At 42.0% G+C, this 23006-nt stretch overlaps 1 protein-coding gene across 2 annotated transcripts in view; it reads left to right on the forward strand.

Annotated features, from left to right (window-relative positions):
* FNIP2 (folliculin interacting protein 2) overlaps positions 1 to 23006 on the forward strand; it is a 59677-nt gene that overhangs the window by 17101 nt on the left and 19570 nt on the right. For both annotated transcript variants that reach the window (XM_025050382.1, XM_025050383.1), the window contains 7 exons: positions 1743 to 1872; positions 8019 to 8220; positions 8541 to 8629; positions 9548 to 9694; positions 9812 to 9981; positions 15990 to 17316; positions 18205 to 18361. In XM_025050382.1, the coding sequence (XP_024906150.1) occupies positions 1743 to 1872; positions 8019 to 8220; positions 8541 to 8629; positions 9548 to 9694; positions 9812 to 9981; positions 15990 to 17316; positions 18205 to 18361 (2222 nt within the window). The remainder of the gene's footprint in view (positions 1 to 1742; positions 1873 to 8018; positions 8221 to 8540; positions 8630 to 9547; positions 9695 to 9811; positions 9982 to 15989; positions 17317 to 18204; positions 18362 to 23006) is intronic.

Raw genomic sequence — 23006 nt, forward strand, 5'->3', positions numbered from 1 at the left:
GTACTATGCCTCGACTATGTTCTCCACCTGACAAGAAGAAGTTGATTTGCTCAGCATAAGACAGGGAGAGGAACAAGGGACCCTGAAGATTTGGGAATCGGGAACAGGAGTCTTCTGGGACTTGGAGAACTTGGGGGTGGAACAGAAATGTCTAGTCAGGATTTATTATTAATTAATTTTGTGTGACTTTGAGGAAAAACTTTCTTCTATCCCCTTTGAAGATTCTCAGTAAAATTACTCACTCACTGTTATTTGAAATGTGGATTTGATTTTGGAGGTTTAAGTGTAACCTCAAGGTTGAAACCAGGTCAGAACAGAGGCCACCTGCTGGGCCAGCCACATCCAGGTAGCCCTTCAGTGAGGAGGCGCTGAGCATTCAGTAGACTTGTATTGTCTGTTGTGTTCAGGGCACTGTCCTGGGCACAGGGCATACAAAGGTGGTTACGATTTACCAAACAAACTTTTCGTGAATATCAACTAGATTAGAAGAAAAGCATTTTATAGACCTGTGCTGTAGAAAGAAGCCTGAGTTGTTACGCATTTAAATTTTGTAGCCTGGGAAGTTCAGTGATATTCTTGTAGACTTGAAGCTCCACTAGGACAGATATGTGTGTGTCTCGCCCACCACTGCATCACAGTTGCCTACCACAACACCTGGCACATTGTGGACATTCAGCATTTGTTTATTGATTATAGGGTAATAGACAAGTAAGTCTTATAGGATTTAAGAACACAGGTCAGAGTCAGGTTATTTCCATCTGCCTGTAGAAGTGTAAATAAAAAATATAATAGTCTTTTGGGGAAACTGCCTCATCAGGTGATATCCATGAGCATAGTACACTGTATGTACTGAAATCATTTCCTTTGCCCTATGATTTGCTTCTGAAAATGTTGACTAGCCACTTGTAACACTCCATTTTCTTTTCCACTAGTAACATTTCATTGTCTAATTTTTTAGCCCTAGGAAAGTGAAAGGAGAAAAAGTCTGTCTCCACTTTCCAGTCTTTCAAACCAGTAGACACCCACCAAGCAGCTGTGATTTAAAAGAAACCTTTTGCCTACCTGAGTAGGACCAATCCCTCCCTGCCTGTTAGAGAAGTCTGGGCTGGTGTGTCAGCTCATGCCACTACAAGTCCAAGTTCAGGCATCTAACATTATCTAGCAGGAGGAAGCAGAGATGCTTAGAGACAAATAAGTAATCCAAGCAGAAAACATAAATTTAAGACTCGAGGTTTCTCTTTCACAGCAGATAGAGTGGCAGGGGAGCTGGAGAGAAGGAGGGGTAAATACTGTGTATTTGGAGATGAGGAGCAGGAGAGAGGATATTATGTGGAACAGCAACTTATTTACCGAGATTTCACCTCAAAATATGGAGTGAAGTAGTCAAGAGGAAGCAATATGTGTGAGTATACATTGTGTATACTTTGTGTTAAGTGTACATTGGTTACCAGGTAGCAATATAAACAGTTATGTGGATTATTTTATCAGATATCTGCAATCTACACTCCATTAGATAATAATTATTTTGCTTTTGTAATATAGAGCCTGATAATTGACACATGTGCTATGTCTGTAATCCTCGTTTCTTCTCATTTGTTTTCTTCGCTGTACAGAAGTCTTTAGTAACAGAAGTTATAGTCTCCCCCTGCTGGATATGACTGGTAGAACCTGAAAATTTCGGTTACTTAGAATGAGTGCTCATTTGCCTCAACTTTTCACCTTTCAAATTTTCTTCCCCACAGCCTCACTAAGCAGCCTTTTGATTACACCTTTCCCATCTCCAAGCTCCTCTGCATCCTCTTCCAGCAGTTACCAGCGCCGCTGGCTTCGAAGTCAGACAACAAGTTTGGAGAACGGCATCTTTCCAAGGAGGTGAGCTGCAGTTTCCTCTTGCTGAGAAAGGTACTAGTGTAGGCAGCACGATGAGACTGGCAGGACCTTACTCACCTGTTGTCAAGGGAAAAAGAGAGCTAAAACTTTTAGATTAGCTTCAGTTTAGCCTGAGTCTAGAAGTTAGAAGTTTCCTGGAAAGAATATCAAAAAAAGAAAAAGAAAAAATCACCTGGTTTGGAAGACACTGAAAATATTCGGGTAGTTGTGCCATGAATGAGCTAGATTTGGTATTAATTTAAAATGAGTAATATGCTCTCTCTTTTAATTGATTCCCTTCCAGATGTAGCTCTCACGAGTTAGAAGGGTAGAGTGAATCTCTCCCTTGGCTTTCAGTGATGCCAGTGTGAGCTTCGAAAATATATGAGCTCAATGATTGACATAGCTCTCTTTGTAAAACTTAAATTCTTAAACTGAACAGTTTAAGAATCAGATTATGAATAAGATGGCATTAAGGTATTTTCTGCCTTTATTTCAGTTGGCTTTTAGATCTAAAGTTTAGTTCTGTGCAAAATGTATGTTTTGGGCTTACAATGCTGTTATATCAGTAGCTTCCAACCACTTTTTCCTACAACATGAAAACTTAAAAGGAAATTAAGATGGGTTGTACATACAAAAATTCACATGTAAATCGGTTGATTTAACAAACTGACTAGTAATCACTGTGTGAAGGGATCTGTGCAGGTGTAAAGATGATTCAGCTACCTGTCTGCAATTAAGTAGCTTACAGATATATAGTGATATGAAGATGTTAAATGGCTGTAGAGAGGCTTGAAGTGCTTTGGGATTCAGAGAAGGAAGCAAACGCTTGCTGGCGGCCGTGGGGGCAATTGGGGAGCTTTTCACGGCAGAGATGGTGCTGAAAGGACATGCTGAGAAACAAGGGCTCAAGGTGTGTGTGCAGCACATGTCAGGCTGCTCGCCTCTCTCCCGTTGCTCTCACGGTGCTAAGGAGCTAGACGAAAGAAAACTTACAGTACATCACTCACTGAGGAACTGGCTCTTGGTTGGTGGACTTTGAGTAGAATGGTTAAGCTTGGGATTTGGTGTGGGACAAGTCCTAGCTCACTAGGTGAATGTGAGAACAAGCTAACCTGTATTCTAAGTGTTGCTTCCTCATCTGCAATGTCATTGTACTAGTACCAGTCTCACCGTGTCACTGGAAGACTTAAATGAGCTATAGCAAGTTAAGTCAGGCTCGGACGAGATATGGTAAATAAAATATTGGCCAATGTGACTTATTTACTATTATTATTCCCATCATTATCGTTATTATTACTGCAGCTGTCAGGGGGAGGTATCCTACCATCCTCACTGTCATTATGGCAGCTTCTGTGATTGGAAGAAATAGATGGTCCTGGAAGCCTTCCCCTTTAGACATCTTCCCTTTACTAAAAATGCTTTTGCTGTCCTTCGGATTCGAATGCAGAATTGAATAACATTCTCTAACCCAGTCCTCCGAAACATTTCAATAACTAATTTGAATTGAGACCTGTCACTGGGAACTAACGGATCTCTCGGGAACTTACACTTAAAATAAGTATTTTAGGCTCAAAAATGAAAGAGCAGGGCTCCTTGTTCAAAAAGCAGGAAAACGTGCCATTAAAGGGTACTAAAACGTAAATTTTTTCTTTAAAAATATTTTACTTACAAAATGTAATAGGAATAACAATGATACATGAATAATAACATAAATTTATAAATTGCAAAAAAGTAATACGTCAGTGTCATTTTATGTAATATAATAAATAGTAATAATGTCATACCTTGATTTATAATAAGATTTTTCTGGCTTTTCTGCAAATTCATTTGTTTAGGTCATCAAAATTTCTACATCAACTGATGTAATTAAAAGTGGTATTACTAGCTCCTGGCAAATGCAAGATGGCAAATGTTTTTGATGATTTTTTTTTTATTTTGAGAAAGATCTTTCTGCTGATGCAGCTGCTACTGGAGCTTTGTAGGTTATGACAACATTGAGATACACTTCCGATAAACTTTTAGAGTGTAAATTTTAGTACACCTGAATCAGATGAAGGAGATGTTCTTGTGGAACGGTTTTTCTAAAAAGATTTAATTCTAGCTTGGCACAGTTGCAGTATCATAGCCAATGAGGCTTATCTGAGGCGCATTCATTGCTAATTAAAATGACTTAATTCTTCATACAAATGAATTTTGTGTAAGTCCGAATTTAATTTTAAATAATGAATTTATACAAGGTTATTTTAATGTTTCCTCTGACATTTCCTGTAACTTATGGAGGTCCTACAAGAAACTGAGTCTTCCTGAGTTGTATATAATTTAAAATACCTTATGCATTCTATCACTGCATATTCCATTATAGGGAAAATTAATTTTAAACTGGGCTTTCTTGTTAATAATTTCTTTATCGGAGGCTTCATATGAAAATAGTGGGGTTTTTTTTCTGTCCAATACAACATTCTTTCCATTTACTTTCTATTTCAATGCCTGTGGATATTTGATTTACAATGTTGCCGCAGTTTTCAAAACCAGAGATTATAAATTCTTTGAAGAATTTTAATAACTCCCTAATATGCTTTATTGCAGTACCCACTGTAGGCTCTTATTTTGTGATTATTTACTGTTCTGGGGCTCAGGTTCGAGAGTTAAATATTTGTGTAGACTCCACAGGGATGGGCTCTGATGATGGACGGACAAGCTGGCTTCCCACGTGGGTCACAGCCCTGCCCAAATCCTTCCCCTCGCTCATGGCCGTGACTGCCCCTGTTTCTGCCGCTGCCACTGTCACGGCCACCAGTCTGGGCCTAGTTCCCAGTCTTGTCACGTTGGAGCCTTTTGGCACCCGGGACTGCCCAGACGTGGCTGTGTGCCTGACTGCCAGGCTAGTTGTTCCCTGTTGGGGTTGCGTGCCCTCGGGCCTGAGCCCCCCAGTGGCTCTGCAGCCTGCTGTCTTTACTGCTCACACACATGCTTCATTGTCCCATCACGCTTCACTTACAAATTCAGAGATAAAATTATTATGAATTCAAGATAGCAACTGCAGAACATTAAACCAAACCTAGGGCCGTTCTGAGAGCAGGAGGCTATGTGAGCAAGATGCATGCCTGTCAAGCTCGCCCTGGATTCAGTACTGTTTAACGTGGAGAATGGAAAGGACATTTTGAACTGATCCCTGTGCCTATGAAAATCCCTTCATTTAAAGGATGTTGCCATCGAGCTCTCCTTTTTGGCTGGTGTCTGCGTAGGAAAACTAGTACTTTGTGATAGACCGGAGAACAGTGAGTCCTGAAAATATGATTTTCCCTGGCTTTGAGAAGAAAATTCACCGTAGTCCAAAACTTTCTTCCTAAGAGTTAAAGGTAGTCAGGACATTCACAGTCCTTATCAGGATCTTGTGTGCAGCGGCACACCCACGCCTCAAGGCCCCCTGCTGTGCCAGGTGGTAAACTTTGGTTCTTGGACAGGAAATCAGGCTTGGGCATTTAGCAGCTGGCACAGAAATACTGCCTGCAGTGGGAGAAAAGCAGCAGAGATTTCATTCCTTAGTGAGGCTATTGAAACCCTAAAGGAACACAAACCATATAAAGTTGCTAACAGGATGTTCTTTAACCCGTAGAAATGGCGATTTCACTTTGTTCTAGTGTATCCATAGATTCAGCATAAGTTCAAAGCCAACATAAACAATTAGACTCTGCAGTGCTGATATCTAGTATAAGTCACGGAGATGTACTTAAATAATTATTATTTTTGCTTTATATGTGATCCCAAACTACTCGATGTATGTAAATGCTTGTTTGTGTCAACAAAATTCTATTTGATTTTTTTATAAGGAGAAAAAGTAAGTGAGTAGCAGTAGTCTTTCCTTAACTTGAAAGCCTGTCGGCTGATGGGATTGCTCCCATCTATGTCCCCTCAGTGCTCAGCTGGCATGGTGCATCTGACCACACGAACACCAGCAGACGGATCACACATGAGGGCAGAGTCCCTGGTCACTTCCAGTGTCCAAGAAATGAGCCTAGATTAGAAGACAGAAACCCTGGGTTCTAACTCTAGTATTGTCACTAAGAAGTTTTCTGTTCCTGAAGCAAGTTGATTAATCACTCTGCCTCAGTTTCCACATTTGCAAGACGGTCTATGGTACCTCACTTGTAAGTGACTTAATGGTAAAGATAAGATGGAGTGTCTGGATACATACCTGAAACCTTTCATTGTGGAATAATTTTAAAAACATAATTAAAATATTGCATGACCTAATTTATTTCAGTTTGCATGATTGATCCAAGATTACAGAATAAAGCTCATTTGCTTTAGAATTCAATGGACCAATACAGTGAAGCAAGTGAGAGCTAGCTATCCACACTATAGTAGCTATAGAAGTTTTTCAGAAATTCAGTAGGTGGCACTCTCTCCTGTGTTAAAGTGGACTTGGTTATTGGTTGTAGGGTAGAGATGAAGATGATGCCTAAATCTGCAAAAGGTTCAATGTTTATTGCAATTTGATTGTTAAAGACTACATTGGCCAAAGGCGAATGGACCGGTATGGTCATTTTACTTTTGAAAAAGAAGGGATAGGAGATAAAGAAGAAAGAGTTGCAAGAAAGTATTGGTATCAGATAAGCTTAGAATTTCCTATACAGAATAGAAATGCACTGGTGCAGGGAAACAAAGTTACAGTACAGGTACTTTGGAAAAGCAGAGAGAGCACTACATGAAATTAAGTAAAATTCTAAGAGAGCTTCAAGAATTTTTTTCGGATGAGCAAATGATTAGGATCTAGGAATTTCTCAGAGAAAACAGTTGGTGGTTATTAATGCATAGCATTTACAACAGCACCTGGAGATGATGTCCTGCCAGTGGCTTGTCTGTTAGTGAGAGCCTTTTACTGATTCATCAGCCGCACTTACATCTCTGGCATCTTGCTTGAAGTTGAGAGAAACAATAACATCTCTCTCTGAGGTCAGAACAAAATGTCTTTCTCCTTTCCTTTAAAAATAAAAATAGCTTTCCTGACCATAAAACTTTTGATGTATGTATGTTTTTGAAAATGTGGGTATGTTTGAAATCACAGGCACATTATAGACTATGAGTGGAGCACTAAATAAGAAATTTAAGGCCAAGAGTAAGTGGCTAACTGCCTCGAATTCTGCCAAGATAAGTAATTGTCGCATTGTGATTTGTAGTAAAGAACATGGAGCAAGTCGTGTTCCTCCCATATTTGGCAGAGATTTGAGACTAAATGGGGGAGTCGACGAGCAAGAAAACTTATTGCATAACTACCATGTGCCAGGCTAGGTACTTTCATTTGCAATATTATGTCCTTTGCTTTGATGTCTTTGTAGGGGGGAAAAAAACCCAATTCTGTTATTTTCATTCTTATTGTTAGTAGTTAAGTCGTTAATTTTGCTGGGTTTTGTTTTGTTTTTTGTTTTTTTTCAGAATAGTTAAATAAGAGACCTGATCAGGCCATATTGCGAGATATCCCTCTTAAAACAAATTGAACATGTATTCAGAATTTATTGGCTTTGTGATTCTCTTATCATAGAAGCAGCCTCTCTTGAAAGAATCTTGTTTTTTGAGAATTTGACTGTACCAGAAAAGAAGTGGCTCTTTCTGGCCAGGGGATGTCCCAGAGGGCTTGATGATCACATGGTATGACCTGAGCATTACTTTACCTAATGGGGGAAGCCTTAGGAAAGAGCCTCAGCTACTGGGGAAATATCCAACATGACCCTCAGTTAAGCTGAATACCACACAGGATCCTTTCTCTTCCCATGTTATTATCTCTTGGTGTCTGTCAACCAGAGCAAAGGGCCCAGGTGTTGAGTGAACAGATGTTTCACACTCCTTCCTAAATACCACCAATCTGACACAAAATAGTCCCAGGGAAAAGAACTAAGAGTCTAACAAGAGGACGTGTGAGGTTACTTTTAGTTTTCATTTAAGTTTCTTTTCAGGTTAGGATAATACTGCGTGGCAAGCTGATATTTTCATGACAGAATTGTAGAAGAGAATGAATTAGACAATGAGGCAGACAGACTCTTAGATAAGCGTCTGGGTTAGCTGTCTTGAGTGCTATACTTTGGCATTAAGAGTTAATCTTCAGTATGATTTATTGATGCAACTCTTTAAACTTACTTTTCCTCCAGGTCAACTGATGAGACATTCAGCTTGGCTGAAGAAACCTGTAGTTCTAACCCGGCCATAGTTCGGAGGAAGAAAATTGCCATAAGCATCATCTTTTCCCTGTGTGAGAAAGAAGAAGCCCAAAGAAATTTCCAGGACTTCTTTTTTTCTCATTTCCCCCTGTTTGAGTCTCACATGAATAGGCTGAAGAGTGCAATTGAAAAGGTAATAAGAATGTAATCCGGTGTGAAATAGAGAAGCGATTATGGGGCTTTAAAGGTGGTAGAAACACTTTGTTTAGGCATCAGATCACTTTCCTAGAGAACGTAAATCATCTGCAGCAGCGATAGGTCCTTAGGCAGATTGATGTTAGACATCAGATACTGCATTGCTTTCAGAAAGGAAATCACTGCTTCCCTTTGACTTCAATGATTATTACCTGACTGTTTTGATTATAGTATTGTCTTTTATTAATAAAGCCGAATAGATAGTTATAAAGCAGTTTCTCCTCAGAGGGTAATTTGGCTTGTTTCTCTTTAATGAAGGCCATGATCTCCTGTAGGAAGATAGCAGAATCGAGCCTCCGTGTCCAGTTTTATGTCACCCGTCTGATGGAAGCTTTGGGGGAATTCAGGTAAATTGGCAAAGTTTGTCAAATCTAATGGGAGATTTATGAGTAGCGGCAGCTGTGGACCTAGGGAGACATGGAGACCATGACTTGGAAGAATTGGGGGCTGCCGGTTCTAGTCATGTTAGCCCCTCCTGCCTTCAAGATTGAAACTAAGACCAAAGAAGCAAAAAATTTGAGTTGCCCAGCACCAACTAATCCTCACTACTCCTACCTGGCAGATGGACCTCAGTGTGGTTATTTTTAACAGGGTGAATGGAGAAAACTGATATTCGAGTGTGTCTTATAAGCCTGTTCGTTATTTCAAGTCATGCTCACAAAAGTCCTGAAAGTAAGCACTATTATCCCGTGTTATAGATGTGGAAACAAATTCGAAGCATTGATGGGAAGACTGTGTCTGTCAGGGAGGTACACATTGCCCTTTGCCAGGACAGTCCTGGTTCATACCCAGGGTCCTCCCATAAGCGTCATGGCCTGCGCATTAAGTGATCGTCCTAGTGTGTCTTCATTGTTAGTTTCTAATTGATGGTCTTTGTACTCCAGACACCAGTTTTCTAGAGCCCTTGCCCCTGAATGTCTGGGTGGAAGAGTAACCTGCTTGATATTTTATATCAAGGGTCAATATACCTTTTCTGTAAAGGATCTCTGTCATAGCTGTTCAACTTTGCCTTCGTGCAATAGCAGCGACAGATAAATGTAGTTGAATGAGTGTGGCTGTGTTCCAGTAAGACTTTATCCGCAAAAAAAGGTGGCAGTCGGATTTGGCCTGGGGGTTATAGTTTACTGGCCCCTGTGTTATATTCTGCTTGAATCGCTTGAATCCAACATAGATCCAGATTATTGTTTTTGTCTTTATTCCTTTATATAAAGATTACCCAGAATAATATTTGTGACAGTTTCATACATCGTTTCTCTTTTCTGTAGAGGGACTATCTGGAACTTGTATTCTGTTCCAAGGATAGCGGAACCCGTATGGCTTACCATGATGTCCAGCACTTTGGAAAAAACCCAGCTTTGCCAGCGTTTTCTCAAGGAGTTTACACTTCTTATAGAACAGATCAACAAAAACCAGTAAGTTCCACTCTTTGGAGCCTCACCTGCAAATTCCGTGGCCAGGGTATGCTCTGTATATGACATGCCTCTTTCTGCACTGACTCATCTGGTTGTATTTTCTTCTACTTTTCTAAGGTTTTTTGCTGCCTTACTGACTGCGGTGTTAACCTACCACCTGGCCTGGGTTCCGACTGTCATGCCTGTTGACCACCCTCCCATTAAAGCCTTCTCAGAGAAACGCACCTCCCAGTCAGTGAACACGCTGGCCAAAACACATCCGTATAATCCTCTCTGGGCGCAACTGGGTTAGTACCTGATCTGACTCTTCAGAGACTGTATGGGATGGAATAGGGAAAATGCTAGAATTTTTAGTCGATATTAACTGTCCAACCTGGTAATGCAGGGACTAGGAGATTGGCCCACAGATTGTAAGGTAAGGCTACCACCGTCCTGGCCTTCTCCCTGCTAGCAGCTTCGTTCTGCTTTGTGAAGCCGTGTGGGTCAACCATGCACTCCCACACCACGCAGCAGTTCACCCTAGAGCAGAGCTTCTTAACCTTGGCATTATCACATTTTGGATCAGGCAGTTCTTTGTGGGGTGGGTGTTGGGAGCTGTCTTGTGCGTTGTACAGTGTTAAGCAGCACCACTGCCCTCTGTTCACTAGCTACCAGTGAAAATTCCCCTCCAAAGCTGTGATGGTCAAAAATTTCTCCAGACGTTGCTGAGTGGCCCCCGGGGGCCAAGACGCCCACTGGTGGAGAACCACTGCCCCAGAGGATGGACTGGATAGAAAAATAAGACAAAAAGAAATTAACATACTATCATTTCACCACCTTTTTAATTTTAGCTTAAGTCAGAACCTTTATCTTTCTCTACACTGCTTCCTTGCAGTTAGTCGGTAGCATTTATTTCCTCAAAGCTTTATGCTGAGGCATGGTATAGGAATAGGCATAGTTGGGTATGGAGTTTGAGATTTATGGGACCAGTTTTGCTTATTTTGGGTTCATGTAGAGGAGAGGTATACTCTAGGACCTCTCACTCAGCAAACGTTTAGAGTGAAAAACTAAAATTTGCACACTCACTCCATCCCAGACCCGGTGCGAGAAAGACGTCGGGGATGTGGAGTTGAATAGCATGTGTTGCTAAGCCTCAGGAAGCTAGCTGCCTAATGGAGGAGGCACATTTGTATTCAGATGATCACAAGATATCCTGATTACTCCTTTGATGAGGATGCGCAAACAAGGATGCAAGAGAGAGACTGTATAGCATAGAGGTTAAGAGAGTGGGTACCAGAGCCAGACTGCCTAGGTCATGTCCAGTCTTCATGGGCAGGTGACTTGACCTCTCCGTACTTCAGTTTCTTCACTTGTAAAATGGAATAGAAGTAGTTCATGGTTACTGTGGGAATTAAATTAGTTATACATAAAGCACCTTTGTTACTGATGCTGCTGACGAAAATACTGATATTGGAGGGGCACTGAGAATGAGGGGGATGGATGGAGTTTTCAGGGTAGGATACTTGAGAAAATTTTAAAATGGCATTTTCCCAAAAAAGAATTACAGACTGGAGAAAAGCACTCTAATCTTAGAAAACAGCATGTTATAATAACAATAATGAAATCTGTCACTGTGAGCTGAGCATGTTTTAAGTGCTTTTTACATGTGTTAATTAATTAGATTCTCGGTCCAGGCCAATTACTATTGCCCTCATTTTATAGATAATAAAGAAGTCTTGCCTTGTGCCCTACGTCTTGAGATGTGTAAGGAAAGAGAATACCTGCTTCACCATTAGGGAGATAATAGGTCATGTTAAATGAATTAATAAAGAATTTATGGATGTTAAAATGGGTTTAATGCAACCAATCAGTACTGAGCTCGGAAAAGGACTTAGAGTGTGCCTGACTCACTGGGTCATCGGTTCTTCCTGGGGAGGACAGAGCATCATTGTTTGTGTTATAGAATAGTCTTGAAGAAAGGTGGTATCATTCAGTGGTGAAGGGAAGGGGGCTGGATATTGAGGAACTGTGGTGTTTCATGCTGCCTGGTCACCCATTTAAAAACAATGCTAATTGAGCATTGCACGGTTGATTAGAGAAGTATATTTATAAATAGACATGATTCTCATTTGAAATTTAACTAACCGCGACCCATGAATTCCCTGGGTTCAGCGTAACAAGGCAAAGTCCCTCCCAGTGGGCTCACAGTCCCTTTGGAAAGGAAATCATGTATTATTGAGTCTCCCACCCTCCGCTCCCCCAGAGGATCCAGTAGCCTCTGGCTGTTGACAGAGTGGTGTGAGGAGGGAATGGGGCCCAGGCACAGGTCACTTGATAACTTTGTGTAAACGATGGTTGAATTTCCATTACTATAAGACATCGAGGGGGTTCAATAATTTGACAGGGGAAGACACTTATTTCCAATTATTATTATATTTTTATTAACTATTTACCAAGTCACATAAACAGGAAAAATTAATTTCTGGAACTATACACTGATGCAGATGTAATTTTAATCCAGGTTCTTGAGTAATAGAAAAGATTCTATCTTGCATTGTTTGAAAGACATGTCTGAGAGCTTGCCGGGACAGGTACCACTGCTGCGCCCACTTCTGCCTGGTTTCAGCACCTGCAGAGAAAGGAGAGAAGCCGGAAGCTGCTGCTGAGGAGCTCAGCCGTCCCCACCCCACCCTGCATAACACGTGCTCTGTTCACACGGGTTTTCCACAGTGTAGCGACCACCCATTGGTGGGTTGTAGAAGCCATTTAGTGGGTCAAAAAAAAAAACATTTAAAAGGTCCAATGGAATAGAAACCATCAGTCACACATATGTTTTGCAAAATGCTTGTTTCAGAGGGAGTGTGAGGTTGCAGGCTTTTCTTTCTTGGGATGGGTACACAAAGTTTGAAAGCCACCCTCTTTCGCCACTGATTGAAGGAGTTCCATGGGGGCTCTTTTGACCCTAATGAGCTCAAGGATTTGTGGAAATGAAAAGCAGCCTTTCTCCTCAAAAAAAAAAAAAAAAAAGTTTGAGATTGTTACTTTAAATTAATATAAGTAAAAGAGTCTGAAATTTCCTCTCCTTTTTTTCCTCCAAAAGTTTAAATTGTATCTTTCAGAATGTAGTGGAATTAGACTACAAATCAATAAACTAGATGATAAGGAAAAAATTCCCACCTGCTCAAAGATTAAATAACCATATTTAAATAACCCACAAGCCAAACAATACTTCACAAGAGAAATTACAATGTAGTTTGAACTAAATGATGATAAAGATACAGTAAATTACACTGTGTAGGATTAGGGCAACACTTTAAAGGGGACTTCATAGCACGTAATCAATGAATGAGTGGCCCTTTAAGATACTCAGTTTCTCTGCTTGTCTCCTTTTTAATTGTCTCTTGTTTTTCCCTCTGTTTTTGTTTCTCCATCTCCGTGTCCGCCCACCTCTCTCGCCCTCACTGTTTACCATCCCCTCTTTACGATAATCCTGAATTCTCTCAGCTTCAACTCATTCTCTAGCCCCCTATCTTATTCTCCCCCGCTCTTTCTAGTTTCTGTATTGTTCATCTTTTCCCAGTTCCCCTAATATCTTCTTTTTCCTCCTCTCTTTCTGTGTTTTCCTCTCTGCTTTCCTCACCTCTCCTCACCCTCTTTGTGCTTCTCTCTGATTCTCTACCATTTTGCACCTCTCAGCTCTCATCTTTTCTTTCTCCTTCCCTCTCTTTATCCTCCTGTCTATTCTTCCCCTCTTCCTTCCGAAGTCCCCTCTCTCTGTTCCTTTGCTCACTCTGTCTTTCCCCTCTAGTGTATGTTCTGTGTCCCTCTGTTTGTCTCCTTTCTCTTATTTGTCCTTCTTTCCCTGATCTCTCTTTTCATTCACCCTGTCCGCAGCAGTCTCTCTCTCCTTCCTTCCCTCCCTTCCTCCCTCCCTCTCCCCCCTACCTCTCTCTGGCCTCTCTCTCTTTTACCTACAAACACACACTGCACCCCACCTATTTTTTTCTGTCTTCTATTTTCTCCCTTTTTCTTTAAATTTATGTTTGTATTTTAAATTGTGGTTTTAAAAAAGCACAGAACATAACATCACCTTAACCATTTCTAAGTGTACAGTTCTGTCATGTTACATCTGTTCACATTGTTCAACTCGCCTTCATTTTGCAAAATTATACTCATGAGAACAAAAGAATCTACTCTAAATTAGTAGCTTCGTCAGTCCGGGACTCAAAAAAATTGTCTTCAAGTTCAAGATCCAGTAAATCTTTAATATTACAGGTCTGTTATTTTAATGCTGCGTTATTTTATGAAATTTGGCCCTTTAGTAAAGGCACTGTTTCCACACACATTGTTCTCATTACTTTATATAGTTTAAATTGTTTTTTTATATAGTTTAAATTATTATAAGTTGTATTTGTAATAGCCTCCTTTGTTTTACTTCTTCCCATTTATGACTTAGATATTAAAATGTACACTAACGAAAGTTAAATGCATTGCTCAAAAATAATGCTGTCATTCTGAGTGGCTTTTCCTCTGTGGTTTTTTCATACCAGGTTTTGGATATGTAATGCTTATCTTTATTGACACTGAAACCGAGTTCACAAAAGAGTTCCATGAATTCCTGACATAACTATGATACCCCATAGCACTGGACATGTGTAATCACAGAGAAGTAACGATACTGAGTTCTTAGCCAAGAAAGTTTTCTCCAGTAGGAGTACGAGTCCTAGCATCAGACCACAATTCTCGGTTATTCTTTTGAATTCGTGGATGATTTCTCAGTTGCAAAACCCTAGATAAAGCTCTATTAACTTGTAATTTAGTCTTTTTATAGAGAGGATTGTTTAATATTTTTTGCGGCCCTTTAAACCTTCTTAGATGCAGTAGCCTCACACTGGGGAACATTTGCCTGAGGAGATACGTCCTGATGGTTCCCAGGGGAAGTACTTCCTGGTGGTACCCATCACTTTTCCCTCAGTCTTTATCAATTTAGTCTTACCTACTACATGCCCCATGAATGCCTTCCCTCCTCTTTCTAGATGCATTCTTCAGATGAGTTCTAATTTCCTGAGTACTTATTAGTTAATAGTTATCTATTACCATGTATCTCCTCTCCTTTATTCAGTATCTTTTCAAGTTTCAATTTATTCCAACATTTTGTTTATTTCTGTAATGGTTTCTAAATCAGGGTTGGTTATGCAGGGGTGTAAACAAGATAAATCCATGTAAAACACTTAGCACTATGCCTGCACAGTCTGTAAGTGTTGGCTTTTTGTAGTAATTGTCACTATTATTACCAAAGTGTCAAATACATAACTTATCAAATGTAATCATCAGGTTGTCAAATGCAATAATTTTGATAAGCAGTTGACCAGTACCTTTTTTTTTTTTTTTTTTAGGGGAGGCAACCCTTGGTTGACCTCACAGATTACAAGGACCTTGTCATCTTACAATCCCTTATTTTTTTATTTTTTATGCCTACAGCACCTGGTCTTCCTAGGTGGTCTCCCATCCAAGTACTACCAGGACTTTTTGATGAAAGCTTATACTGCTAGGTTCATTGACACATTTGCCCTTCTCCTTCTACCTTCGAGTCAGATGTTCATGGTTCATTAGCCAATTTTTAATCAACTTGTCAGGAGATAACTTATGGGACATAATTTTTTTCCCAGTAGAATTTTCATGCGAAGTGATAGAAATATTCAGATATTCATATTCAAAATCATATTATTCATGACTAAGTGATTTTCTTCTTGTTAATTAAGTTGGTTCTACTTGGATGTGTGTGTTTGTGTGTATTGAGATAATTCCGAACAGGCCATTTCATTAAGTATTTTGAATTGATTCACTGTACTTTAGTTCAGAGATCCCTGAATTTGGATTTCACCCTAAAGCCTATTGTCCAGGGCTTCTTCTAAAAAAGTCTCATCATTCTAGTTTCCAAAATACAGTATTTGATTTGATCACATGTTCAAGGCTCTGGCTTTAGCCTTCTGGGGGGTGGGGTTTGGGGGAGCTAGCCAGCCAGTGAGCTTCATGGGAAGGCCTAACAAGCACAGCACGGGGCTGTGTCAGCCAGCACTATCCCCATGCACCAAGAGCAGCAGGCCCAGGGCCTGTGCCAGGCCTTTCCAGGCAGACGTTCCACTCTAGAAGCAAAACTAAAACACTGTCATTCTAGGAATTACCTCTCTGCTTCAGTCAAGTGTGTGAAGAAGTGATTCCAGTTTGGGAGTATGTTTTTCTCTTGTAAAGGCTGACATATCCATGACACACTCACCCCAGACGACTTTGTCTTTGTGTCCACTTTGCTCTGTAGGCGATCTCTACGGAGCCATCGGCTCTCCCGTGAGGCTGACTCGCACTGTGGTCTTGGGGAAGCAGAAGAGTTTGGTCCAACGCATACTTTACGTCCTGACCTACTTTCTCCGTTGCTCTGAGCTGCAAGAGAACCAGCTGACCTGGAGCGGGAGTCATGGAGAAGACGACCAGATGATAAACGGGAGCAGCATCACCACGGCCTTGGAGAGGGGGGAGGTGGAGGAGTCTGAGTACGTGGTAGTCACAGTGAGAAGTGAGCCTGCTCTCCTTCCCCCCATCCTGCCACCAGCGACGACAGCCGAGGGACGGAGCCCCAGGCCTGAGGGTTTGGCTGGGACCCCAGAGGGCACCGATATTAGCGACCTATATCCCAGGCCTGACAAAGAAGGAAACAAGAGTTCTGTGGCCTGCAGCCTGGGATACCAAGAGCCAGCACTGGACAGCTCTTGGAAACCTCGGAACGTGTTTTCTGGGGAGGAAGAAAGTAAAAACGAGGCACTAGGTGATGGCTGTTCCAGATTCTCCAGCTGTGAAGGTTTGGGGGTGCGATTGAAGGTCAGTGAGGAGTTGAAAGGGGAGATGCCTAAGAAGCTACCAGACCGGTCAGCCGCCTGGCCTTGCCCTGACGGACGTTCCCGGGAGAAGCTACCCTTAGAAAAGGTTACTTTCCAGATTGGAAGCTCCGTGTCTCCAGAGTCTGACTTTGAAAGCCGCACCCAAAAAATGGAGGAACTGCTAAAGGCCTGTGGACAATATCCTGAGTTAGCCAGGCGTCCCTCAGTTGAGCCCAGGGTGACCGCGGACATGGCTCTGGACCAGCAGCCTCCTGGGTGCTCCTTCCCACCTGGCTTCCGAAAGGTCTGCTGCCCTCAGAATCAGCCATCCGAGGGGAAGGAAGGCAAGCCTGACAGGGGTCACACTGGGGACAGAGGCCTTGGAGCCCGGGTGGCCGCAGATACTACCAGGCAGCTCACCCCACCTGCTGGCTCGTTTGTACCTGATGCCAGTGCGACAGGGACTGAGCAGAGGACGCCGGAGAAAGCCCGAGGTTTGTATTCGCAGGATGAGGAAGGACCTTTGTTGGAGCCTGTTCCCAGCAGGTGCGTGCAGCAGGACTCTGGTGTCTCGGTTGCTGCAGATGTCCCCTGTGGGGATGCCGACCGGAAGGCCGACTTCAGGATCGAAGGAGACATTCCCAGAAACGAAAGTTCCGATAGCGCTCTTGGGGACAGTGACGATGAAGCATGTGCTTCAGCCACGCTGAATCTAGGTCACAGTAGTGACCAGACTGATGGGTCCTTGGAGGTGGAGCTGCCTCTGCCAAGGTAACACTGGCAGGCTGGGAAGCGGAGGGGCCTGGGTTCAGATACTGTTTTCCTGACCTACGAGCCATGATCATGTTAGCTGCTGTTGGCTGTTTCAGATACAACCGATTTTGTTTGTTTGTTTGTTTAAGTATTAGAAGTGTTATCAAACTGATACAGTCGGTTTCCAGCCCGCTCTTTCTCCAAGGATGACCACAGCCTGAGTGCATCTGAGCTCTCTGAGTGGGTCCCCTTGCAACTATTGTGAGATTCGAAGGGAAACTAGGGGCTGTGATGGGGGTGGTGGTGGGAGCAAGGGGTTTAATTTTCTGTCGACTGGATGCAAGTCACGTGGCCGGCAGCAGATGCTGTGCTTCGGAGGTGGTGGATTTTACACTCGCGAGGTGGCTTCTCTCCTGCAGGTCGGAGCCGCATGAAGTGGCTGGGAAACAACACCTCTTCCTTAACACTCCGTCAGGTCGATTATTTTGGTCTGCCATGACTGAAAGCAGTAATTAGAGACTTCTGTGCTGTCGCGCTGCTGTGAGCACCACCCTGTACAGATGTGTCTGGTTCCTGAAGCCAGGCTTTTGGCACGCTCCCCGCTCAGCAGACTTTTTCCTTCTTCACTCTCTTGACACACACTGCCTAGTGGATGTTCCATATGAGATACAAGAACAGACTCGTAACCAGCCATCAAAATACTGTCTTTTTCCTGCCTTTCCATTAAAAAAAGAAAAATGCTTTGTCTCTCACAGCCTCTTCCCTTTTCCCACACCAGTGATCTGCTCACTGGAGGATTGGTGAAACGGACCACCCTGCATCTACTTTTCTTACATGTGTCATACGGGTTTTTGTTTGAGGAGTCCATTTTTAACAGTGTGTTCTAAAGGACCAATATCGTTTTAGGTCGCAGAGCATCAGCAACCCGAATGTGAGAAACTTTGGCCGCTCCCTTCTGGCAGGTTATTGCCCCACGTACATGCCTGATCTGGTGCTTCATGGGACCGGCAGCGATGAGAAGCTGAAGCAGTGCCTGGCGGCCGATCTGGTCCACACGGTCCGTGTAAGTGATCCCAGCCTGGAGCCTCTGGCTGCTGACAGTGTGTCAGCCAGGGTCCTGGCCAGCAACAGGTGTTTAGACTGTCTTAGACTGAAGAGAGTGTAACGATGGGATAACAGAGATGTGGGCAGGGTTGCAGAAACAAACAAGGGCTGGTGAAGCACCCAGGGATGAGCGGCAGTTGGGAGCTGGGAGCATACTGGGCCTGAAGGACTGAGGGGAGCAAGCAGTGCCAGAGTTGTGGAGAGCTGGACCTGGAGGGGCTGCCTGGCTGCAGGAGCACTGAGGAGGGTGGGTAACCCCCTGATGTCTCTCTCCTCCAGCCTCCGAGTTCTGGTGCCCCCCGCCCCTTGACTGGGCCCAGCTGGAAACCAGAGAGCAAGGTCATAGCTGATGCAGATACACGGAGGTCAGCCTCTTGGGGCCCACACAGGACAGAGAAGGGCAGAGAATGGATCTGGGGGCAGGTGGGGGTGTATAGGCCAGGCAAACAGAATAAACAGCGCAGATGGTGACAATTATATGCCATCACAGGGAGGACTGAAGAGATGTCACATGTGGTTTGTTTTTTATCCAATACTTACAAGTTTCTAAAAGTAATTTATTTTAACTGATTTGTCATTAAGTTTACTTTGATGGCTACATGAGAATGACTGCATAAAGATTAACAAGTCTTACTGGAAAATTGCCTTGCGGCTGCCTTTAAGTGCTTTTCTGCTATCTGCAGTGTGACAGGAACCAAGCAGTTAAGGCAACTGTGTCAGTCTGATGGGCCTGTTTTTAATTGAGCTGCTATTGGGCAGATGTGCCAAAGTAGATATTTTGCATTGGAAACATATTGTATTTTGTTGCAACACAGAAAGTCCTCGTTGCATTAAGAAAATTGGAATTTGGCTTATTGTCTACCTCCTCCCCCAACAAGTATTTTCGGGAAGGTAAAACAGAGGCACTGCATGTTATCTTTGGCCTTGAGCATCTCCTCGTTGAAGACTAAACACACATCAGGCTCAGGGTAAACAGGCTGAAGATTTGTGGGAAATGGGAAGAAAAGCTCAGTAGTAAAACAGATGTCCTCATAGCTCCCCTGGATGGGGAGGGAGAAAGAAATAGGAGGGGCTTTCTGGAGCTAGAAGGCCAGCCTCTGGACTCGTCAGGACCCAGACATCCCTAATGCTGCCCTGCTTTGTGGTGGGACAGCAGCCCTCCCCAGGGTGTTCCTGGAATGAAGCTGTGACGTTGCCTTTGTCTCTTTAAGGAGTGTCACATGGTTTTATTTTCATAGTTGTAATGGACACTGCATACTTGTTTATCATTTCAGAGGTCCATGTATCAGTGACCTTAGAATAAGAACAGTGCCCTCATCGTATGATACTATCTTTCCAGGTTGTCTTAAACCACGTACGAAGCCTCGGTGACTTTAGAGACTCGCGCACATCTGTGGCCATCTGTAGCGTCACGGCAGGACATCAGAGGCCCCCTTTTTCTTTCTCTCAGCAACTTATGTTTGTATCCATACGTGCCAAACCTGTGGGGTTTTTCTTTCTGCTCCGCTAGCGGTTTGAGTTGTGAGAACATTGGTGTTGCTTGTTGTACCCCTCTTGCACGAAGCCCCATGTTCTGCTTCTGACAGAGGTGCCAAGAGATGGTGTGTGAACTAACGGGCTTGTCTTCAGCGCCATCAATTTTGCCAGCTGGGACGTGCTGCCCAGATGTCACAGAGTCACTCACTGACCACTATGGAAATAGAATCTGTTGATTGAAAACTCTCCTTGAACTTAAATGCAAAACGATTCGTGACATTTTTTATATTTTGCATAGGCTTGGTAGGTTCCAATTACCGTATGCTGGTTTTCAGGGCGACCATCTAACTCTATAATTCTTATATTTGAAAAAACAAAACCACGTTTCCTCTATTTGTATTCTTAAAGATTTTTCATATATCATTTCCACTTCCTTTCACATTGTAGCTTTTTTCATTTCTTTAGACTATGCAATCACCCCGAGGGATCGAAAGTTATTAAGCATAATAATCCATATTGTGTCAAATTGCGGGAACATCCAAAGTGCAACCATGCATGAGTTTTCACGGGAAATTGCGAAGGGTTCGTAAAAATACCTTCAGAAGTTTAATACGTTTAGAATGTATCCAATTAGCATTAATGGATTTCTAATTTCACTTGGCACATTCATCATAATGAATTTTCCTTTTCAAGTAGTGTTCCATTTAAAATGCCTCTCAGACTGGGGCGCTCTGGTCTACGGCAGTGTTTTCTTTTAAAAAAAGAAAAAAGCCTTACTTTCAAATGCCATTTACAAATTTTTGTTGAAAAATGAAGAGAGTGTTTTCTAACATTATATTGAATTTACTGCTCCATAAAGCCTAGTAATTATTTAAATTCTTGAGGAGGTTGCCAGGGAAAGAAGCAAAAAGCCAAGAACAAGTAAATGGCCAGAGCTAGAGCAGAAATAACAGCCTTTGGAGGAAGAGAAAATTGGGATGAATTGCTTTATCATAACCTGCTTTCAAAAACCTATTTTGGGGGATGTTAATAATTTTTAGTGTTCAAGCTAGACTTCATTGGGCTTTGCTATTCATAATTGTTTTTAGAGAAGGATTTGTAATAACTGTTTAAAAGCAACTGATTTAAGCTATTGATCTGTTTTCTTGATCTATGCATGATTGGATTGTAAAATCTAATGTAACCGTGCACCTCTGTAACCATGGTGGACCAGTTCGTGGAGTCCCTTCCCTCAGTGAGGGACTGCATTCTAGAGCTTCCAATACTAAGATTTTCTCTTTGTACATTTTCTCATTCTAATCTCTCATGAAACAGAGATATATTAACTTTATTTCATGTATTTCCATTTTTATTACTGGCTTTCACATGTGAAGATGTGGACTTTAAATATTTAAACACATGTTCTTGTTTAATCCATATAGTACCTCTTTTCTGTCATTTGAACTGTTTTTCTGCCTCCTAACATATAGATTATACAGCTGCCTTAAATTAGGCTAGAGTAATATTTAGTTTCATTTTTTCCTGCCACATCTAAATGTGCATTCTTTCCTCTGTTTTCCTTCCTACTTTAAATGGTGACATGGAAGAGAGAGAGTGAGAGAGCCAGCTTCACTTTGTACCTGGACCTCTATCCAGCTTTTTCTGTCTTATTTTTTTTTTCTCCTGTGTGTTTATCTGCCTGTGAATAGTGCTGACGGGGCAGTGTCAGGGGTATTAAATTAAATTATGAGGCCATGGAGGGTGGTGGAGAAGCACTGACTTTACATTGATGCCTTGGGTGCAAGTCCCAGTATTTACCACTCATTCTCAGAGAGTCAAGTAAATCAGTCGGCATTGCTGAGCCTCAGAAAAATGTTTTTAGAGGAACAGATAAAATATAACCCAGTGATTAGGAATTTGGCTTCTGAAGACAGACAGACCTGAGTGTGAATCATAGCTTACCCCTTAGTGGCTTTGTGGCCTTACACAAGTTTCTTCAATTTTTAATTATCAGTTTTCATCTTGTATGAAATGAACAGTATTTATAGGTCTGCTTTGAAGACTGAGATAATGCATATCAAGTGTTTAGCACAGTGCCTGGCACATTACTAAATGCCCAGTAACTGTTAGCTATTAAAATAATATATGTAAATAGGTGTCTCAGGAAAATCCTGTCGGAGATGGCAAAACCATCCATACACATATTTGCTTATTCGGTCCTGAAAGCATCCACTTTACCTGTGATATTAGAAGGAGCAGGCCAGGCGGTTCCAACAGCAGGGTAGGGTCATCAAGGTCAAAATTAACATCACGTTTTAATTTTTTTTAAAAAAAAACTACATTCCAGGGCTTCAGAATTTCACAGAATAATCTATAAAACAAAGTAACAGTTGAATACAGCAGCCTCTTTCATTTAATTTTAAGAGTAGCAGCAGACTGACTCCAGAAATACCATGTGGAGATCAGTAACACAGATAAGGAGCTTTGCTGAAAGCCTGTCTGTGATATATGCTCATGAATACCTAACTAAGCTATGCAGTATAATCAACCAGGAAGACTACAAAAGAACAGCCAGTCACATTTAGTGATAAATCATTACTTAAGTAACATGGAGAACATTAAGTGCCTCAGTCAACAACAGCCTTAGTAGTGGTGCAAAGGAAACTCTACTTAGGACAAATGTGCCCCTTTAGGACACCTCTTGCTGCTTTCATTTTCCTGTGTGGATGACGAGCATGACAGTGCCTTGGGCCTATAGCACTGTCTTACGTGTAGTGAAATCTTTAGGGGAGGGTGTATACATGTGTGCATATACACGTTTTCATGGACACACATGTTCACATAGGTGTGAGCATACGTCATGGGTTATGATATTAAAAATGTATTTCTTATTGTGGATTGTGATTTAAAAGGTATTTGAAAAAAAATACTGTTCTTTGGGTGTGGCCAACCCCAGTCTGAAACCTTCCCAATTCTCTCCCCTTCTCACTGCGACTACGTCTTAAAGTCCCTGTAACCTTCCCAACTATCTATGTCCAGTTTTTCCCTCATTTCAGTCATCTTGCATAGTGCCACAAGGGGGCGCTTTCTAAAATGCGAATATGATCATTCACTCTTCAGCTCTAAGTTTCCCTTTTTTTTTTTTTTTT

Source organism: Pteropus alecto, unplaced genomic scaffold, assembly GCF_000325575.1.
Source record: "Pteropus alecto unplaced genomic scaffold, ASM32557v1 scaffold166, whole genome shotgun sequence".
Lineage (NCBI taxonomy): Eukaryota > Metazoa > Chordata > Mammalia > Chiroptera > Pteropodidae > Pteropus > Pteropus alecto.